Source organism: Tympanuchus pallidicinctus, unplaced genomic scaffold (assembly GCF_026119805.1).
Source record: "Tympanuchus pallidicinctus isolate F22 unplaced genomic scaffold, pur_lepc_1.0 scaffold165, whole genome shotgun sequence".
In the NCBI taxonomy this organism is placed as follows: Eukaryota; Metazoa; Chordata; class Aves; order Galliformes; family Phasianidae; genus Tympanuchus; species Tympanuchus pallidicinctus.
In genome coordinates, this window is record NW_026294685.1 from 1 (window position 1) to 18210 (window position 18210).

An 18210-nucleotide genomic window follows, 5' to 3' on the forward strand; every position below is an offset into this window, starting at 1 on the left:
TCCGGGGGGGGGACCAGCATCAGGGGCAGCAGCATGGAAGGGGGGCTGGGGTGGAAAAGGGGAGGGGGGGCTGGAATCTATAACCCCCCCCTTACTGGCCTCCCCCAGCCCCACAGACCCCCAGCTCCCTATAGATGCTCCTCAGCTTCTCACAGACCGTCCTGGGGATATTTAAAGCCCCCCCCCTCCACCCCAAGGTTCCCTACAGGGCTCCTGCTGCTCCCCCTACGAAGCCCCAGTACCACCCCATACAAATCCCTCCCCATACAGACCCCCCTACAGACCCCCTCCCCAGCTTCCCCCCCATACAGACCCCTCCCACATCCCCATGCAGACCCTCCCATACAGACCCCCTCCCCAATACAGACCTCGTCCCCAGCTTCCCCCCCATACAGACCCCCTTCATACAAACCCCCTCCCCACGTTCCCATACAAATCCCTTCCCCATATCCCCATGCAGACCAGACCAGCCCCATAAAGACCCCCCCATGTCCCCATGCAGACCCCCCCCCCATACAGACCCCATTCATGGCCCTATACAGACCCCCGTACGTCCGCATGCAGACCTCCCCCCCCCACGCAAAACCCCCCCACGCAGACCCCCCATACAAACCCCCTCCACACCCCCTACAGACCCCTCAGCCCCCTGCAGAACCCCCCGCTGCCCCCCAGTGCCCCATCTCCCCCCTTCAGACCACGTGACCCTACACAGATCTCTGACTCACCCAAATCGCCACTGAGACCCCCACAGACCCCCACAACCCCTCCACCCCACACAGAGCTTCGGGGGTCTCTCAGTGCCCCTCTAGGAACCCCCATCTCCTACACAGCCCCCAAAGCACCACCCCTAGATACAGATGGTGCCCCCCCCCCACCTTGAGACCCCTCCAATACCCTCAACCACCACCCCCCAAGGACCCCCCCCACCCCACATAGGACCCCACATCCTCCCCACACCCCCCTCCACCCCACACAGAGCTTTGAGGGCCTCAGTGCCCACCCAGGCCCCCCAATCCCCTACAGCGCCCCCAAATTAACCCCCCAGGGACACTTTGATCCCACCCCCCTCCTCCCCCCGCTAAAAAACACCCCACAACGACCCCCCCCACTCACCACAGACGCCATCATTGACGTGGGCAGAGGGGATGTTCTGGGGTCGGTACCCAGCATTGGTGCAGTGGAAATGGCCATTGGGGCAGGCTGAGGGCCCTGAAGTGGGGGGAGGGAAGAGGGGGGGGTCAGGGAGGAGGACCCCAGGAGTGGGGGGTGCAGGGCAGGGGGGCACAAAATTGTGGGGGGGGCACAGGGTGTGGGGTGGGAGACGGTGTGGGGGTAGAGGGGTAAGGGTGAGGGGGGGGGGGAAAGAGTGGGAGGGAGTAAAAGGTGGGGCCCAAGGGTGTGCAGGAGGGGTGGATGTGGAGAAAGGTGGGGGGGGGTGGGGGTGAATGGTGGGGGGAGCGAGGGGGAGCACCAAGGATGTGGGGGGGTCCAAGGGTGTGGTGCCAAGGGTTTTGGGGAGGTGGGGGGGGGGGCAGACGGGGGGAAAGGGGGCGTGAGGGGGTTGGAGGCCCAAGGGTGTGGGGGGTTGTGGGTAGATAAGGGTGGGAAGGAGGGGCAAAGGGTGAGGGGGTAAACGAGGGGGGGCAAGGGTTTGGGGGGGGTGGGGGCAAACGGGGGGGTTGGAAAATGAGGGGGGCACAGGTCATCAGGTTGTTGCAGGGCGGGTGGGCACAAAACTGGGGGGGGGGGCACAGGATGTGGGGGGGGACACAGTGGGGTCATAAAGTGGGGGGGGCACAGGGAATAGGGGGGTCAGCAGGTGAGGGGGGGGCACACGACATTGCGGGGTTGCAGGGGGGGAGCAAAATCATGGGGGGGGCAGAGAGCTTTGGGGATGGGGGGCCACAGGGTGTGGGGGGGCCACCCGGTGGGGTTCCCCCATTGTGGGGATGGGGTCGAAGCCCCTGCAGACCGCTTCTGGGGGAGGGGGAGGAGCAGGGGGGGCTCACCAGGTTCGTCAGAGCCGTTGCGACAGTCGCAATAGTCGTCGTTGACCCACTCAAAGGCGATGGTGGAGGAACCGTCAAGGCAGGTGAAAGGCTGGGATTCCTCAGAAGTGATGGTCTGGGGCGGGGGGGGGGGAGCGTTAAGGGGGGGTGTCCTCATGTGGGGGAGCTCAAGGGGGGGGTCACTCAGTGCTCAGTGAGACGCCGCAGGGCCGCGTCACCTCCACAGCATCCGGGGGGGGGACCAGCATCAGGGGCAGCAGCATGGAAGGGGGGCTGGGGTGTAAAGGGGAGGGGGGGCTGGAATCTATAACCCCCCCCTTACTGCCCCCCCCCAGCTCCCTATAGATGCTCCTCGACTTCTCACAGATCACCCCGGGGATATTTAAAGCCCCCCCCCAAGGTTCTCTATAGGGCTCCTGCTGCTCCCCCTACAAAGCCCCAGTGCCCCCCATACCGATCCCTCCCCATACAGACCCCCCCAGATCTTCCCCCCCATAGAGACCCCCCCACGCAGACCCCCTCCACATCCCCATACAGACCCCCTCCCCATTACAGATCCCCTTCATACAAACCCCCTCCCCACGTCCCCATACAAATCCCTTCCCCATATCCCCATACAGACCAGACCAGCCCCATGCAGACCCCCCATTTCCCCATGCAGACCCCCCCCATACAGACCCCATTCATGGCCGTATTCAGACCCCCCTACGTCCCCATGGAGACCCCCCCCCCCCCACGCAAAACCCCCCCACGCAGACCACCCCTACAGACCCCTCAGCCCCCTACAGACCCCCCCGCTCCCCCTCAGTGCCCCATCTCCCCCCTTCACACCACGTGAACGTACACAGACCCCTCAGACTCACCCAAATCGCCACCGAGACCCCCACAGACCCCCCCCCCTTCCCCTATAGCCCCCCCCCCAAGAGCCCTCCCCCTTCAAGGCTCCTCCAGGTACCCTACAAACCTTCCCCGATGGAGCCACCCCACAGACCGCTTCCTCCCCAAACAGGCCCATATTGGCCCCCTGCTTCACCCTACAGACCCTGAAACTCCCCAAGACCCCCCCAGCCCCCACCCCAAGACCCCCCAGCCTCACACAGCGCCCTCAAATCCCCACAGACGCCCCCAAACCCCCTCAAACACCCCCCCAAAAGCCCTACAGACCCTCACCCTCAGACCCCTATAGAGCCCCCAAACCCCTTCTAGGCCTCCAGTTCCCCCCGGACGCCCGCCGTACCACACAGACGGCCACTCGTGCTGGGTGCACAGCCCACACGCAGGAAGCGGAAGCCAAATCACGGAAGTTCCGGGCGTGCGCCGTTCTCCCGGAAGTACCGTCCCGGAGACGCGGCCGCCATGTTGGATGTGACAACACCGCCAGTTTGCGCGCGGGGAGCGGCGGCCATATTGAGTGTGGCGGCGGCGGTCAGCCAATGGGAGCGAAGCGTTTGGTTGCCGTAGCGACAGGAAGAACGCGTGGAAGCAGAGCGGCACTTGTGCGTGCTGGGGGGGGGGGGGGGGGGCGAATTTGGGGTTCGAGGGGGGGGCACTGAGGTTCTGGGGGGGAGGTCTTTGGATGGGGGCGGGGGGGCTGCAGATCACATTAGGGGGAGGATTGGAGGACCCTGGGAGGGGGGGGGGGCGGTGGAGGCAAGGAGGATTGAACTGGGGAGGGAGGAATTTGGGATGGGGGGGAATTGGGGGTCGGGCGGGGGGCTGAAGACCCCCCTATGGGGAAGGTGGGGGGCAGCATTTTGGGGATGGGGGAGTTGTCTATAAGGGGGGGGGTCTGTCCACCCTATTGACCCCCCATGCAGGTTTAACGCCCCCCCCGCCATGGGCACCCCCCACATCCCAACCCTTCTGCAGGGACAGAAGCACAGCGCAGGTAATGGAGTGCGGGGGGGACACCTTAAATTGGGGGGGGTACAACTGATGTCCTTGACCCCCCTCCTGTGCCCCCCCCCCATTTTAGAGACCCCTGAGGAACGGAGGTGGTGGCTGAAGGCTGAGATCCGATGGCTACAGCGCAACACAGCGCGGGCCATGGATGTGAGGACCCCCCCTCGCCCCCCCTCCCCAGAAGTGGTCTGCAGGGGCTTCGACCCCATCCCCAAAATGGGGGAACCCCCCCACACACACCCTGTTCCCCCCCCCCGAAAGCTCTGTGCCCCCCCCCGAATTTTGCCCCTCCCACACTCTGTGCTTCCCCCAACCCTTAGAATTTTGCGCCCCCTCCCCTCACCTGCTCACCCCCTCATTCGCTGTGGCCCCCCCAACTCTGTGACCCTCCCCACACCCTCTGCCCCCCCCGGGCCTTTTGCCCCCCCCTTCCCCACTGTATCTCACCTTACACCCTGTGCCCCCCCCCAATTTTGTGCCCCCCCGCCCTGCAGCTCCCCAAAGCCCTGTGCCCCCCCTCACCTTCTGACCCCCCCTTCCTTTTGCCCCACCCACCCTATGAACTCCCACGCTCTGTGTCCCCCCCCACAATTTTGAACACCCCCTGCCCTGTGCCCCCCCACCTTCTGACCCCCCCCGTGCCTCCCCAACCCTGTGCCCCCCGCATTAATTTTGCCTCTCCCCCTAACCCTAACTAACTAACCCTAACCCTAACCCTAACCCTCCACTCTGTGCCCCCTCCGCAATTTTGTGCCCCCCCCGCAACCTCCATGCGTTGTGCCCCCCATATCCCCCCACAATTTCGTGCCCCCCCACCCCGCACCCCCCAATTCCTTTTTTCCCCTCTCCACTTCTGACCCCCCCACCCTGTGTCCCCCCTCTTGGGCTCCCCCTCCCTCATCCTGTGATCCCCCCCCCATTAATTTTGCCCCCTCCGCCCTGTGCCCCCTGTCAACGGTTTAAGGGCTGCTTCGGCCCGGTTCCGTGACGAGTGGGGCGGAGGGATCCTCAGGAAAAAAAAGGAAACAGGGGACCCCAAAATAATTAAAACAGCGGCACCGATCTGAGGAGAAACAAACGAATTCACTAAGTATATTAGCGGGATGCAAGAGAACACACTATAATACAATATAATCAGAATGGAAGCTAATAAATCAAATATAATGAGAATGTCCGAAAGGTGGACAGGCCTCAGCACAAGGCTGAGGTGAGATGCGCAGTGCAGCTGAGCAGCGGGGAGACGGGAGCAGCGCCCAGGACGAAGGGCAGGCGAGAAAGAGCATCAGGAGACCTTGCCAGGAGTTCAACCTCCTCGCCCTGAGCGCAAGGTCCCCTGGGGAATGCAGTTCTTCTTCTCTTCTGGGCAGGTACCCAGGACTTGAGCACTGACAGTGAAAGTCCCAGTGCCCCACACGATGGTATGATGTGGAATACCGAAAGGCAAAACTCACAAAGCCACGACGCTGTCCTGACAGCTGCTTCTGCTCTCACAACTGCTTGGAACGGTCCTTCGCAGTCGGGTTGCAGCTTTGCCTCCTTGGTCTGGATGAGCACCCAGCCTCCAGGCTGGGATGGATGAATGGGAAATTGCAGAGGCGATGATTGTGCCAGCAGTCCTCGGGTCCTGAGAGAGGATAGTGAGGAAGACAGTCCGAGTCTGCGGTTCTTAAGGAACACATCTTGAGTTTCAAACTGCGGTACCTCATTTTTCTTTCCCAGATATGGGAACCCGAATAACATTTCCTATGGAGAAACCCCCACAGCCTGTCTTGGTGCTGTACGGATTCGGAGAAGTGCCAGAGGCAAGCATTTGGTCCAACGGAGCCGAGTCTCTACGGCCAACTTGTGAGGAGCTTCTGTATTCTCTGACTCGTTCTTTCTGCTTTTCCTGATGACGGCAGGTGCCGGGGGTATGAAATTCCCATTTAATCCCTGAAGCGTGCATTAGTTTCTGTAATGTGTGTGAAGTGAAATGACTGCCTTGGTCTGAATCCACATATCCTACCCCTCCATACCTAGGGATCATGTGTTCCAAAATCACCCTGGCCACCACATTTGCAGTGGCAGATACTGACGGAAATGCTTCTGCCCACCACTTCAATGCTCTGCTGACACGAACGAGTCTTGATTTTCCCTGCATTCGGGAGTTATGTAAAATCTGCTTGAGTACTTTGGAATGGTCAAATCCCCGGCTCTCTTTCCCCTTCAGGCCGGTGTCTGATAGCCTTATTATTCACTTTCTGGCACGCTACACATCCCCTACAGACCTGTTTAGCCAGAGTATATACCCCTATATATCCCTGTGCTGACGTATTTCTGCAGCACAGCATCACACTTGTACTCCCCAATGACTGCCTTGATGCAGGGTGATTAAAATTGCGCTTGTCACTGCCTTGCTTAATATTCTCTCCCATCTGAAATGATCCACCTTCCCTCGGACTCCGTGGCTCCTAAGTTCCTAAGGGTTTCCTTTTCTGTACTGGGAATTTGTTTTGGGGGAGGAGGTGGTACCTCGGGCGCAAGATGGTTCATAGTAATTGTTGATTGTAGAGCAGCCTCACGGGCTGTTTTATCTGCTGCTCGGTTGCCTTGGGCAATGATGGAATTCCCCTCTGGTGACCTCTGACATGCACTATTGCAATTTCAGTGGTAGCAGTAAATCTTCTAGGACTTCACAGAATTATCACAGAATCGTAGGGGTTGGAAGGGAGCTGCAGAGCTCATCGAGTCCAACCCCCTGCCCAAGCAGTTCCTACACCAAGTCACACAGGTCGGCATCCAGGCAGGTCTTGAACATCTCCAGAGCAGGAGACTCCCCCACCTCCCTGGGCAGCCTGTTCCAGTGCTCCGTCACCTCACTGTACAGCCGTTCCTTCGCACATTGGTGCAGAACTTCCTATGCTGCAGTTTCCATCCATTCCCCTTGTCCTGTCTCCACTCACCACTGAACAGAGTCCGGCCTCGCCATTCTGCCCCCCACACCTCAGATACTGATAGACCTGGATCAGGTCCCCTCTCAGCCTTCTTTTCTCCAGGCTGAACAGACCCAGTTCACTCAGCCTTTCCCCATAGCAGAGATGCTCCAGGCCCCTCGCCATCTTGGTGGCCCTCCGCTGGACTCTTTCCAAGAGATCCCTGTCTGTTCTGTGCTGGGGAGCCCAGAACTGGACGCAGAGCTCCAGATGAGGCCTCAGCAGGGCAGAGCAGAGGGGGGGATCACCTCCCTCGACCTGCTGGCCACGCTCTGTGCAATGCACCCCAGGATGCCACTGGCCCTCTTGGCCACAAGGGCACACTGCTGGCTCATGACCGACCTGTCGTCCACCAGGACACCCAGGTCCCTCTCCGCAGAGCTCCCCTCCAGCAGCTCATCCCCATCCTGTACCGCTGCATGCAATTATTCCTCCCCAGATGCAAGACTCTACACTTGCTTCTGTTAAACCTCATCCGGTTTTTTACTGCCCAGCTCTCCAGCCTGTCCAGGTCTCGCTGAATGGCAGCACATGGACTTCGAGGTGGAAGGTATTTGGGGGGGCAGGCTGTTGTGTGAAGGGGGGGAGGGAGGGGGTCGTGAAAAGGGGGCTGTTGTGCAAAGGGGAGGAAGTGGTTGTGAAAGGGAGCTGTTGTGCAAGCGGGGTTTTAAAGGGGGGGGGTTGTTGTGCAAAAGGGGGGAGGGGGGTCATGAGAAGGAAAGAGTTGTGCAAGGGGGGGCTTAAAAGGGTGGTTGTTGTGCAAAGGGGGGAGAGGGTCATGAAAAGTGGGGAGTTGTGAAAGGGGGGGCAGTGGTGCAAGGGGGGGTTGTAAAGGGGGAGTTGTGCAAAAGAGGGGAGGTGGTCATGAAAAGGGGGCTGTTGTGCAAAGGGGGGTATGAAAGGGGGGTTGTTGTGCAAAGGGGGGGAGGGAGTCGTGAAAAGGGGGCTGTTATGCAAGGGGAGGCAGTTGTGCAAGAGGGGTCTTAAAGGGGGGGGTGATTGTGCAAAGGGGGTAGAGTGGGGAGTTGGTTGTGAAAAGGGTGGGCAGTTGTGCAAGTGTGGGTTGTGCAAAGGGGGGTCATCGTGCAAAGGGGGGTCGTCGTGCAAAGGGGAGCAGTTGTGCAAAGAAAGGGGGGGCGGTTGCAAAGGGGGACCCTGATTGTGCAAAGGGGGGAGCTGGTTGTGAAAAGGGGGCTGTTGTGCAAAGTTTGGGGGGGAGTTGTTGTGAAAGGGGGTGGTTGTGCAAAGGGGAGGGAAGTGATTTTGAAAGGGGGGCAGTTGTGCAAGGAGGGCCTTTTTTAAAGGGGGGGGTTCTTGTGCAAAGGGGGGCAGGTTGTCGTGAAAAGGGGGATGCTTGTGCAAACTGGGGAGAGTGGGGAGTTGGTTGTGAAAGAGGGGCAGTTGTGCAAAGGGGGTGGTTGTGCAAAAGGAGTGTGCAAATGGGGCAGTTGTGCAAGGGGAGTGCTGGTGCAAGGGAGAGGTGTGGAAGGGGGCATGCGTGTGCAAGGGGGATGTGAGTGTCTGAGGGGGGGTTGTGCAAAGGGGTGTGTGCAAAAGGGGTGGTGGTGCAAGGGGAGTGGTTGTGCAAGGAAAAGCATGCGAGGGGGACTTGTGCAAGGGGAGGAAGCATGGGGGCACTTGTGCAAGGGAAAGCATGCAAGAGGAGAGCGTTCCTGTGAGGGTGAAGTGTGCAATGGGAAGCGTGGAGAGGGGCTGCTTGTGCAAAGGAAAAGAAATGTGCCGGGGGGAGGGGATTGTGCAAGGGGGGTGCAGTTGTGCAAGAGGATGCTTGTGTGAGGGAGGAGTGTGCAAGGGGGGCACTTATGCAAGGGGGAGCCACGCATGGAGGGGGAGAGTGCAAAGGGGAGCGCTGGTGCAAAGGGATTTATTGTGCAAGGGGAAGAGCTGGTGTGAAAATGCTTGTGCAAGGGGCTGGGGGTGGTGAAAGGCCCTGTGCTTGTGCAACTGTTGTGCAAAAGGGGGGATGGGGGGTGCTGTGTCCTGTGCACCCCCTCGTGCAAAGCCCGCGTGCACAACCCTCGTGCAACCCCCTTGTGAACAACCCTTGTACAACCACTCATGCAAACCCCATGTGTGCAACGCTTGTGCACAACCCTCGTGCAAAACCCGTCGTGCAAACCCCACGCTCACACCCTCGTGCAACCCCCCGTGCCCAATCCTCCCCCACAACCCTTGTGCAAACCCCATGAGCAAAACCCTTGTGCAAAACCCCACGCTAACACTCTCGTGCAAATCCCCCCACACTCCCCCATCTGCACAGTCCTCGTGCAAACCCCACGCTCACACCCTTGTGCAACCGCTTGTGCAACCCCCCCGTGCACAACCCTTGTGCAACCCCACTCCCGCACCCCCTTTTGCACAACCCTCGTGCAATTCCCTTGTGCAAACCCCCTGTACCCAACCCACATGCACAACCCTCGTGCAAACCCCACGCTCACACCCTCGTGCAACCTCCCCGTGCCCAACCCCCTGTGCCCAATACTCTTGCAAACCCGAGGCTCACACCCTTGTGCAAACCCCCTCCAACACCCCCCATTTGAACAGCGCTCGTGCAAACCCCCATGTGCACAACCCTCGTGGAAACCCGAAGCTCACACCCCCGTGCAAATCTTATGTGTGCAGCCCTTGTGCACGAACCTCATGCAAACCCCCTCCCGCACCCCTCATTTGAACAATCCTCGTGCGAACCCCATGCTCACTGCCTTTTGTAACCCCCTCATGCACCCCCCATGCACAATCCTCATACAAACCCATGTGCAAAACCCTCGTGCAAACCCACACTCACACCTTTATTAACCCCTCCGAGCCCAACACTTGTGCAACCCATTGTGCAAACCCCACGTGCGCAACACCTGTGCACAACCCTCATGCAAACCCCATGCTCAAACCCTCGTGCAACCCCCCCGTGCAAACCCCCTGCGCCCAAACCTCACGCACATTGATTGATTGATAAGGTGGGCAGCTGCTGACTGATTGATAAGTGGGGGGCGGCTGCTGAAAAGGGCACATCACAGCCATCACAGCTCCATCGGGGGGCTGGCTGTGTCACTGTTGTGGGCATTTTGCCACTGAGCTATCTGGGTGCTGCGTCATCTGGGTGCTGTGTCACTGTGCCACCTGGTTTCTGTGTAACTGTGCCACCTGGGTTCTGCGTCACTGTGCCGCCTGGGTGCTGTGCCACTGTGTCCCCTGGGTTCTGCGTCACTGTGCCGCCTGGGTGTTGTGCCACTGTGTCCCCTGGGTTTTGTGTCACTGTGCCACCTGCGTGCTGTGCCACTTTGTCACCTGGGTGCTGTGCCACTGTGCCACCTTGCTGCTGCGTCACCTGTGTGCTGCGTCACCTGAGTGCTGTGACACTGTGCCATCTGGTTGCTGCATCACCTATGTGCTGTTCTTCTCCCTCCTGGCTAGCAATTTCAGTAGCTTTCTATGCTCTCTAGTAGCAAGTTTATCATATCCTGCTGTTGTCATTTCCATCCTGGAGAGATCCCTCCTTCCCCACCCTTCGCCCCCTGCCAATCCCCGGACAGCCTAAAGAACGTGCCTGGACCCCTGAACCAACAGTGTTGCTCTTGCCTCCAAGCATCTCCATTTTGATGGAAAGCAGTAGACAACACTCATCCTGCTCCAGATCTGTACAGAACTGCCATGGCAGAGAGAGCTGACAGAGAAAACTTCTGGAGATTCCCTGCCACAATCAATCCCTATCTAAAAAAATTAGTGGCCAAGGAGACCTAACAGAAATTCACAGAAACAAAAGGCTGAAGATGGAAGGAAGTCAGCAAGAAAAGAGAGGAGCCCTCACAAAGGAGGATAAAGAAATCCTTCAGGAAGTAGCTGTGATGGAAAAGGGATGCAGAACTGAAGAGCCTATGGCTGAAGCACCAGTATTATTTCCTTTGTTTTGCACAAACTGAACAAATTGATTCTTGCCACATCCTTAATCTATGATCTCACAAAGGAATAACAGCAAATCAGGAGAAAAACATTATACAAAACAGAATGGAAAAGAGAAAACATTTCCAAAGGTGCTTCAACATAGGAAGATACTGTGATTTAATCCAGGTTCCCCTGGTTATTCCTGGCTATAATCTTAGGTTATGGATGCAACCTGGAGTTCGTCATCAGTCAAGTTCTGTATATTTTTTTCCAATAAAGATGCAAAACTCTTCTGTAAACATTCTGTCAGTAATGCATTAAGCTGAAGGAAAAAAAATCCCATTAGGATCCTTATATTTGTGTATGTGCATCTGTTCTTGTAGAGAGGTTGCCAGAGAATGTGAAAGGGAGAATCGTGAGTCAACAATCTTTTATGTTCACATAATGTCTTTTGGGACTGTGTATGTTCTAACACAAAGCCATATGTTATGTGATCATGGAGAACAAGCATTTAATCGTAGCTATTATATAAAGCCATGGTTGTTTTTTTTTGATGGATCAACTGAGCATTGTTTGCATACCTAGCACCATGGAACCTACATTTCAAGCCAAGGGTTAAACTAATCAGTACCATTTCTCATGTGTTAAGTGAACTTCATTATTACCCTTCAGTTTTGGAACTAGAGGTGACATTACTTTACACATGTATTGCTTCTTTGTCATTTCATAATTAAATTTTCAAAAAGAATGCAATAGCAAAAAATTAGGAAAGTCTTTTCACATGAGCTTTTGAAAACAATCTCAAAAAAATAGATGTATTCTCCCATGCCAAAAGACAAGAAGCCCACTGTTCCAGCAAGGAGCAAACACTAGAACATGCAGACAGCAACTCCGGTCAGCGTGCTGATCAGTTGTGTTTTGTCATTACTTCAGGGTACATTTCATGTGACACACCAGCTTTGACTGCTCTGCAGCATGATGCCTTTAGAGTTCAGGCACAGTGTAGTCAGCCAGGCTGGCCAGTCACTACGACTGGTCTTCTTTACTAAAGTTCAGTCCAAATCTTTGAATAATTTTGCTGTCTGGACCTCAGATACCATATAGGATGAGTGAGTGGAATGGAAGTTGGAGGGAGAAAGGAGAACCACAGCGTTCTGGTGCTATTCTAATCCTAATTCTAATGTATATATTTTGTTCCATTCTAATTTTTCACAATATTTATATCACAGGAGCCCTGAACCTTGCAGCAACTGAATGTATCTGTGCTGAATTTCATGTAGCAGTTATAAACATGGCTGTTTTTCACCAAGACCACCACAAAGCGTGCGAGGTGTCTGCTGCACAGCTCTATTGGAATTAAGTGGCAAGGTTTCAGTAGCAGAGGGATCACAGTGAATTCAAGAGACCCAAGAATTTTAACTCTTTTTACCTCTGCATTTGCACAGTATCAAAATTTACATTACAGGGGTATCTTGACTTTCAGTGTTGCTTACTTGAAAATAATTGAGAACTCCATATTTATATGTACATTCTGTGGATAATATTAGAAATGGAAAATCTGTGCACTAGGAAACTCAAAATGTTATCTTCAGGACTAGTATTTCATAAAAAATAAAAGAAAGCATATAACCATGTCAGACCACTGATCACAGAAATTTCAATTAGAGTAAAATAAAAACTTTTTCCAACATTACCTCACAGCCCAGAATCACATATGGAAGAAGGCATTTCATTCATTTGCTCAGCTTCTATTCCCTCCACTTGAAATGTCTTTTTTATCTACAGTGGTGGAGAGTATTTTATATTCATTAGTCCAAGATCCCCTGGTGTGACCCTAGGTGAGAGTATGGAGTTGGGCCAGGAATGCATTCAGCCTCTGGTCTCATTCTTTCTGGAGCCGTTACCACCTGAAACCAGCATCCTCCCCTGAGGCACAGCTTTTTGGTCAGCTCATTGGCGCACACGGATATGAGGCAACGTTATCTGCACAGTGATTGGTAGCTGCTTGTGAGACCAGTCTACAGATTGGTAAAATGAGACACCTTTGGGGACTGTGGGAGAGTATACTATATGCAGGCATTTCTCACTTCCAAAATGAGAGCTTAAACAGCAAGTCTAGGGGCAGGTGCTATCCTGGGAAAGCAGAAAGCGCTTAATCCAAGCATTTTGGCAGGACTCTGAGTAATAGCATGGAAGCAGAAAAGCAGCTACATTACTACGTGCTGTTATTTTTCACAGCTCACACTGCAAGTCAGCTCCAAGATGAGTTTGCTGTTGCGGGCTTTGCAAACAAGTGGAAACACCCGACCAGCATTTCAGTCAGTTTGAATTTGGGCCTGTATTTAAACTACACCTGCCATTTCTTTCTTATTGTCTCACTGATGCTCAAAGCAGTAGAACAGCCAGCACAGATTTAGCTACCTGTGAGCTTGCTCCCTATAAGAGATGGCAGCCTTACTATTCACATCTTGCACGAAGACTTTAGATAATGCTTGTAGACAATTAGAACTCTTCTTTTATGTAGAGATTAGAAAGTATGTTGGATTAAGAAGGTTTTAAGACTAACAAGTCTCAGAATTTTGAAATCCTGCCTTCTTTTAACTTCAGAACACAGTAAAATCAGGTTAACAATAAAAGTAAAGGATAAAAATTAAGCGCCACATCAAGATCCTGTAACAATGGAGAAAATGCTGACTCTGGATAATCTGCATTTTTCCTCCACCCTTAAGTTGTGCAATTCCTTTCTTCTGTTAATTCAACTGCTCAGAGAAGTGTTGTGCAATAACATGGAAGTTCCCTGTGTATGACACCACTAATGAGAGAAATAGCAGCTGGGAGCCTCCAGTCACTCTCCTAGCATGGCCAGTCCTGCAGTGGAACACTGTAGCTTTCATGTGAAAGCTACATAAATATTCAGAAGTTGCCTTATTCTTCAAGATAACATCAATACATTTTTTCTGTCCCTTTCCAATAGATGTTGCACTATGGCTCTGCTGGTTCAGGGTAATTGCATTTGATGTGATCATAACATAAGGACTTCTCTTCAAAGTGACATCTCAGTTTTACCAGTGCAAATAAGGAATGGCTCTTTTAACACACTTGTAGGGATTAGGTGTAAAACAAATGTGACATCACTGTTGCTACAGCGCCTGGTCCAAGGACTTGTACTTGCTTTTCTCATCTAAGAACTCTTGGAATCTATCAAAGTAGTTAGATTCAAGGCCACCAAATTGTGTCAGAGTCCAGTCTTCAGATAAGAAACATTTGAATATAAGTGCATGATCAAGTATTTATTACAACAGGGGAATAATGCACCAACACAGTTCTGATGAACATAACTTTGCACTGCCAGATAGAAAAGGACTGATAACGCCCACATGATGTTGATCTTAACATTAGCAGAAGCTGAAGTACTCTGTTTTCACAGGAAAGACAGAATAAAGTCGTAATTTCAGCTAACTATGTCACTGAATATTCTCTCTCCTAGCCCCCATCTGAACTAAGTAAACTAAGAACACCATATTTGGCAGTGAATATATAACCTAAGAGCCAAGTCAGCAGGCAACTTCTTCCTTCTTCCACCTTCCAGAATCTTTGCTTATTAAGTTTACAGACAGTAATAGCTTAGGAAGGACTCAGGATCCAAATTCAGTCAAATCTTGACCAGTTGGGAAAATGAACATGAGAGAAGTGAACTTCAAAAAGTGACAAGTTTCGCCATTAGGAAGAAGGCTCTGCTACACACATTTGAGAGGGGCAACAACTGTCTTGCTTGAAACTCCTTTTGAAGGCACTGGAGCTCCAGCAAACAGAACAGAAGTCAGTAATGCTATATAGCTGTAAACAAAAAACACCACAGCAGAATGTCTAATTACAAGTGATATATTTAAGATTAGCCAAGTCAAGCCTTCAGACAACACAGCATTGACTTGACCTGTAATGATGTAACCTTCAGGGAGTGCTGTGCTTCCACAAAGAACACCAGAGAATGGGAAAAAGTACAGAAAATACCAAAAATATACAGAAGTCTAGAAAGCAGAACAGAACCTATGAGTACACACTGAAAGACCTGGCTTTGTTTAGACTAGAAAAGAGAAACCTGAGGGGAGACATAGGAACAATCTGCAAATACACAGAAGGCTGCTGCTAAGAGAAAATAAGTTACTCCCTGTGCCAAATGGATTAAGACAGAAATTAATAGGCTTAAATTGGACCAGGTGAGTTTCCTACCTGAGGATGCTGTGGAATCCAGGTTCCCAGGAACACTGCAAACATTTACAAGTGGCTGCACTGGGATAGGGGGCTTAGCTTTGGCAATAATACTTCTCAAGTCCTGACCTTTCTTCTGTGACTGGATGATAGTTTCAACCTAATTACCACAATATCTTTCAGTACTCCTCTTAGAATGGACTCCTGCCCCGTAACAAACACAGCAAAAGAAAACCCATCAAATCACAAGGTCTCCCTTACATGAACAGAAGGAAGACGTGAGTCAATTTGTGGTTATTAGCTAAAACACTGCAAATACTTTACTGAGTGTCATGGTGTTACGATTTTTGGTTATCAGTACTCCACACCATAACATCATGTAATGCACTGGGGGGGTTTGACTTCTGCCGAATGTTTGTCCGACGGAGAAGAACTACGTTTTCCCAGGAGGCTTTGCGGTCAGCAAGGAGACAGAACTCCGTGCAAGGTCACCTGATCCTTCTTCTTCGCCTGCTCTTCGTCGTCTGCTTTTCTTCAGTCACTCAACTGGACTGCACTTCTCACCTCAGCACTGTGGTGAGGTCTATCTACCATCCAGACAGACTCTCTCTCTCTCGTTGTATTTTGCTAATACTATATTTAGTAAATCATTTGTTCCACCTCAGATTATTGCTGCTGTTTTCAAGTATTTTGGGGTCCCCTGTTTCCCTTTTCTGGAGGCGTGGATCCACAGATCCCTCCACCCTGCTGGTCACGGAACCGGGCCAAACCAGCCCGTAAAACGTTGACACTGAGCTTAATTTAACTTTGGCCAAAGCATAAAATTAATCCATATGCTTTTAAACAGAATTGGAACACATTACACTTTGTGTTCAATCAATGCTGTTGTTGCTGCTGTAATTCTGCTCAATGATGGGACAGCATTTACATCATCTTTGGTACAATGTTTGTTTTTTTTTAAGAGACATTTGAATTTCATGAAAATATATGCAAAAAAGGACTTCAGTTAAACATCACAAAAATGTATTTGTTAGAAGTATACTGTTATCCTTTGACAGTTATTAAAATGCCTGAGAGAGTCCACTCTCAGCAGCACGCATGCTCACAAAATTAAGAGTAATTACTGATACTTTACTGAAGTATAGAACTCCAAAGAGCAGAACCTGCCTTAAGTGGTCATAGGAATACACAGGTAGGTAAAAGTTCAACTTAGACAGTAAGATGAAAAGTAGTATCTGACAGAGCATCATTTTACTGTCCTTGAATAAAATTAATTCGTTAAACCTCTAAGTATTTCAGGGGATCATAGAATTACAGAAGTTGGAGAAGACCTCCAAGATCATCCAGTCCAACCATTCACCTATCACCAATATTTCCCACTAAACCATGCCCTCAGTACAACATCTAAATGTTTCTAGAACACCTCCAAGGACAGCAGCCCCACCGCCTCTCAGGCAGCCTAGTCTAGTGCCTACACACTCTTCTGGAGAAAGAGTCTTCTAGCTGCTCTGCCCCAAGCCTGTAGCGTCACCTGGGGTTGCTGTGGCCAAAGTGCAGACCTGTCACTGGTCTTGTTGAACTTTATCCTGTTGGCCTCAGCCCAGCTATCCAGCCAGTCTAGATCCCTCCATGAGCCTTCCCACCCATAGGCAGATCAACGCTTAATGCTAAGCTGTGTGGCAAGAGGGCTCTGAGCTCCCTTGCATATGCGGCAAAAGAGGCGCAGACTCCTTTGCTGGTGCAGAATGAAGGATCTTTATTGAAAGTGCTTACAACCTTTTACACCCATGCAACAACAACTGGTTACATGTAGGAGCCAGGTGCCTTGTGTGTGTTGACATCTGGCTCAAGTTGCTAAGCTTTTTTACTCATTAGCATGATAATGACTTTCTTTATCCCACATCTCCCCCTTCTCTTCTTCTTAGTAGAGAAAGAAGAAAAACGATGGGTTCTTTAGAGCACAAATAATAGTCCATATTAACCTAACCCAACGATTCCAATTTGTATGATTCCTTGGAGAGGCAGCTGACAGAGCGTCTTGTCGGTGAGAGTCCAAAGCACTGATGAAAGTACTGTGTTCATGTTACAGCAGATGATGATACGGCCAGACTCATCATGCTGGTATCCATCTTGGACATATTCCTATTAAGACAAAAGCACAGCCTCAGTCCCACCTCATCACTGTCAATGATTTAAAAAAATTAAGAACATAGCATGCTTTAGCTACTCTTTCCTAAGGGGTCATACCTGCACTCCCCCTTTCTTGTATTTTGTTTGTTTGTTTTTGTTTTTAAATAGGGAAATCTATTATTATTTAAATCACTGAAATTACATAATCAGAACCAGAATTAAGAAAGCCAGGCAGGTGCAGGTAAGACAGCCAGTCAAGATGGACTATACAACCAAATACGAGAAAGCTTCCTATATTGATAATCTACTGCACATGAACACGTGTCATTTTACAGCAAATACTGTTTTCCAATTTAGAATTCAGACACAGCACAACTTTCAAACATACTTTAAACATTGTTAGGCTTATCTTAGAATTTTCTGGAGCACTGAACAACTGCTAAAAGGTTAAGAAAAATACACTGCAACAATGCCAACAGCTGGAATAGTGCAACTCCAAACACCAGCATACATCTCAGCAGCAGCTTTTGCAGCTCCAGCTCCCACATACTGACTGTCACCAAGCCTGGAGGTTTGATCCTCCTTTTCTTGCAGTGGTGAATGAACCATAAACTCAGGCTCTGCAAACCTTGCTTCCAGTTGCTGAGATCCGATAGCTTCCACTCCAGCACCTTTTGTTGCATCAGTTCCTTAGTAATGGGATTCTTCAGAGCATGCAGCACTTTTTTGAAGTCAGCGTTCACATTTTCAATCACTAGCTGTTCAAAACAAGAGCTCTCTCCTGCTTATTATCAACGTGTTTTTCCAACGAGTTCTTAAGCCTATCCAGAAATGACATATGTTGGGACTGTTGCTTAATACTAATAAAAGACTGCCTTTGCTTTCCATCCTCAGCTACAGCTCGGAGAGCACGCATAGCCAAATGCTTAATTTGCTGTAATCCCTCTGAAGCAATTAGCACCCACAGAGCTGGGGTGGAGAAACCACCCTCCCCATTAAGACATTAACATCTACAGCTCAAAGCAGATTTCTCTGAGGTTGCAACAGGTTTTCAGTTGCCTGTCAGTTTTCAGTGTCAACACCCTCCA

General features: G+C 51.7%; 1 protein-coding gene and 1 long non-coding RNA gene across 2 annotated transcripts; both read right to left on the minus strand.

Moving 5' to 3' along the window:
- Positions 1-3278, minus strand: LOC128078255 (glucosidase 2 subunit beta-like). Its single transcript, XM_052678277.1, has 5 exons — positions 3247-3278; positions 2228-2282; positions 2010-2124; positions 1114-1209; positions 1-45 (listed from the first exon to the last, which is right to left on the minus strand). Exons 2-5 carry the CDS (start codon positions 2270-2272, stop codon positions 20-22), a joined length of 282 nt encoding a protein of 93 aa, XP_052534237.1. The 5' UTR covers positions 2273-2282; positions 3247-3278; the 3' UTR covers positions 1-19.
- A 13445-nt stretch (positions 3279-16723) lies between these two features.
- Positions 16724-17883, minus strand: LOC128078254 (uncharacterized). The gene is made up of 2 exons (XR_008205486.1): positions 17751-17883; positions 16724-17134 (listed from the first exon to the last, which is right to left on the minus strand). It is a non-coding gene; the product is annotated as an uncharacterized LOC128078254 (long non-coding RNA).
- Between the last annotated feature and the right edge of the window lie 327 nt (positions 17884-18210).

Coding starts and splice junctions, on each gene's coding strand:
- LOC128078255 (XM_052678277.1), bottom strand. CDS start 2,272: ATGCTGCTGCCCCTGATGCTGGTCCCCCCCCCGGATGCTGTGGAG. Junction 2,125..2,227: donor CCCCCCCGGATGCTGTGGAG/GTGACGCGGCCC, acceptor CCCCCGCCCCAG/ACCATCACTTCTGAGGAATC. Junction 46..1,113: donor CGTCAATGATGGCGTCTGTG/GTGAGTGGGGGG, acceptor TTTCCACCCCAG/CCCCCCTTCCATGCTGCTGC.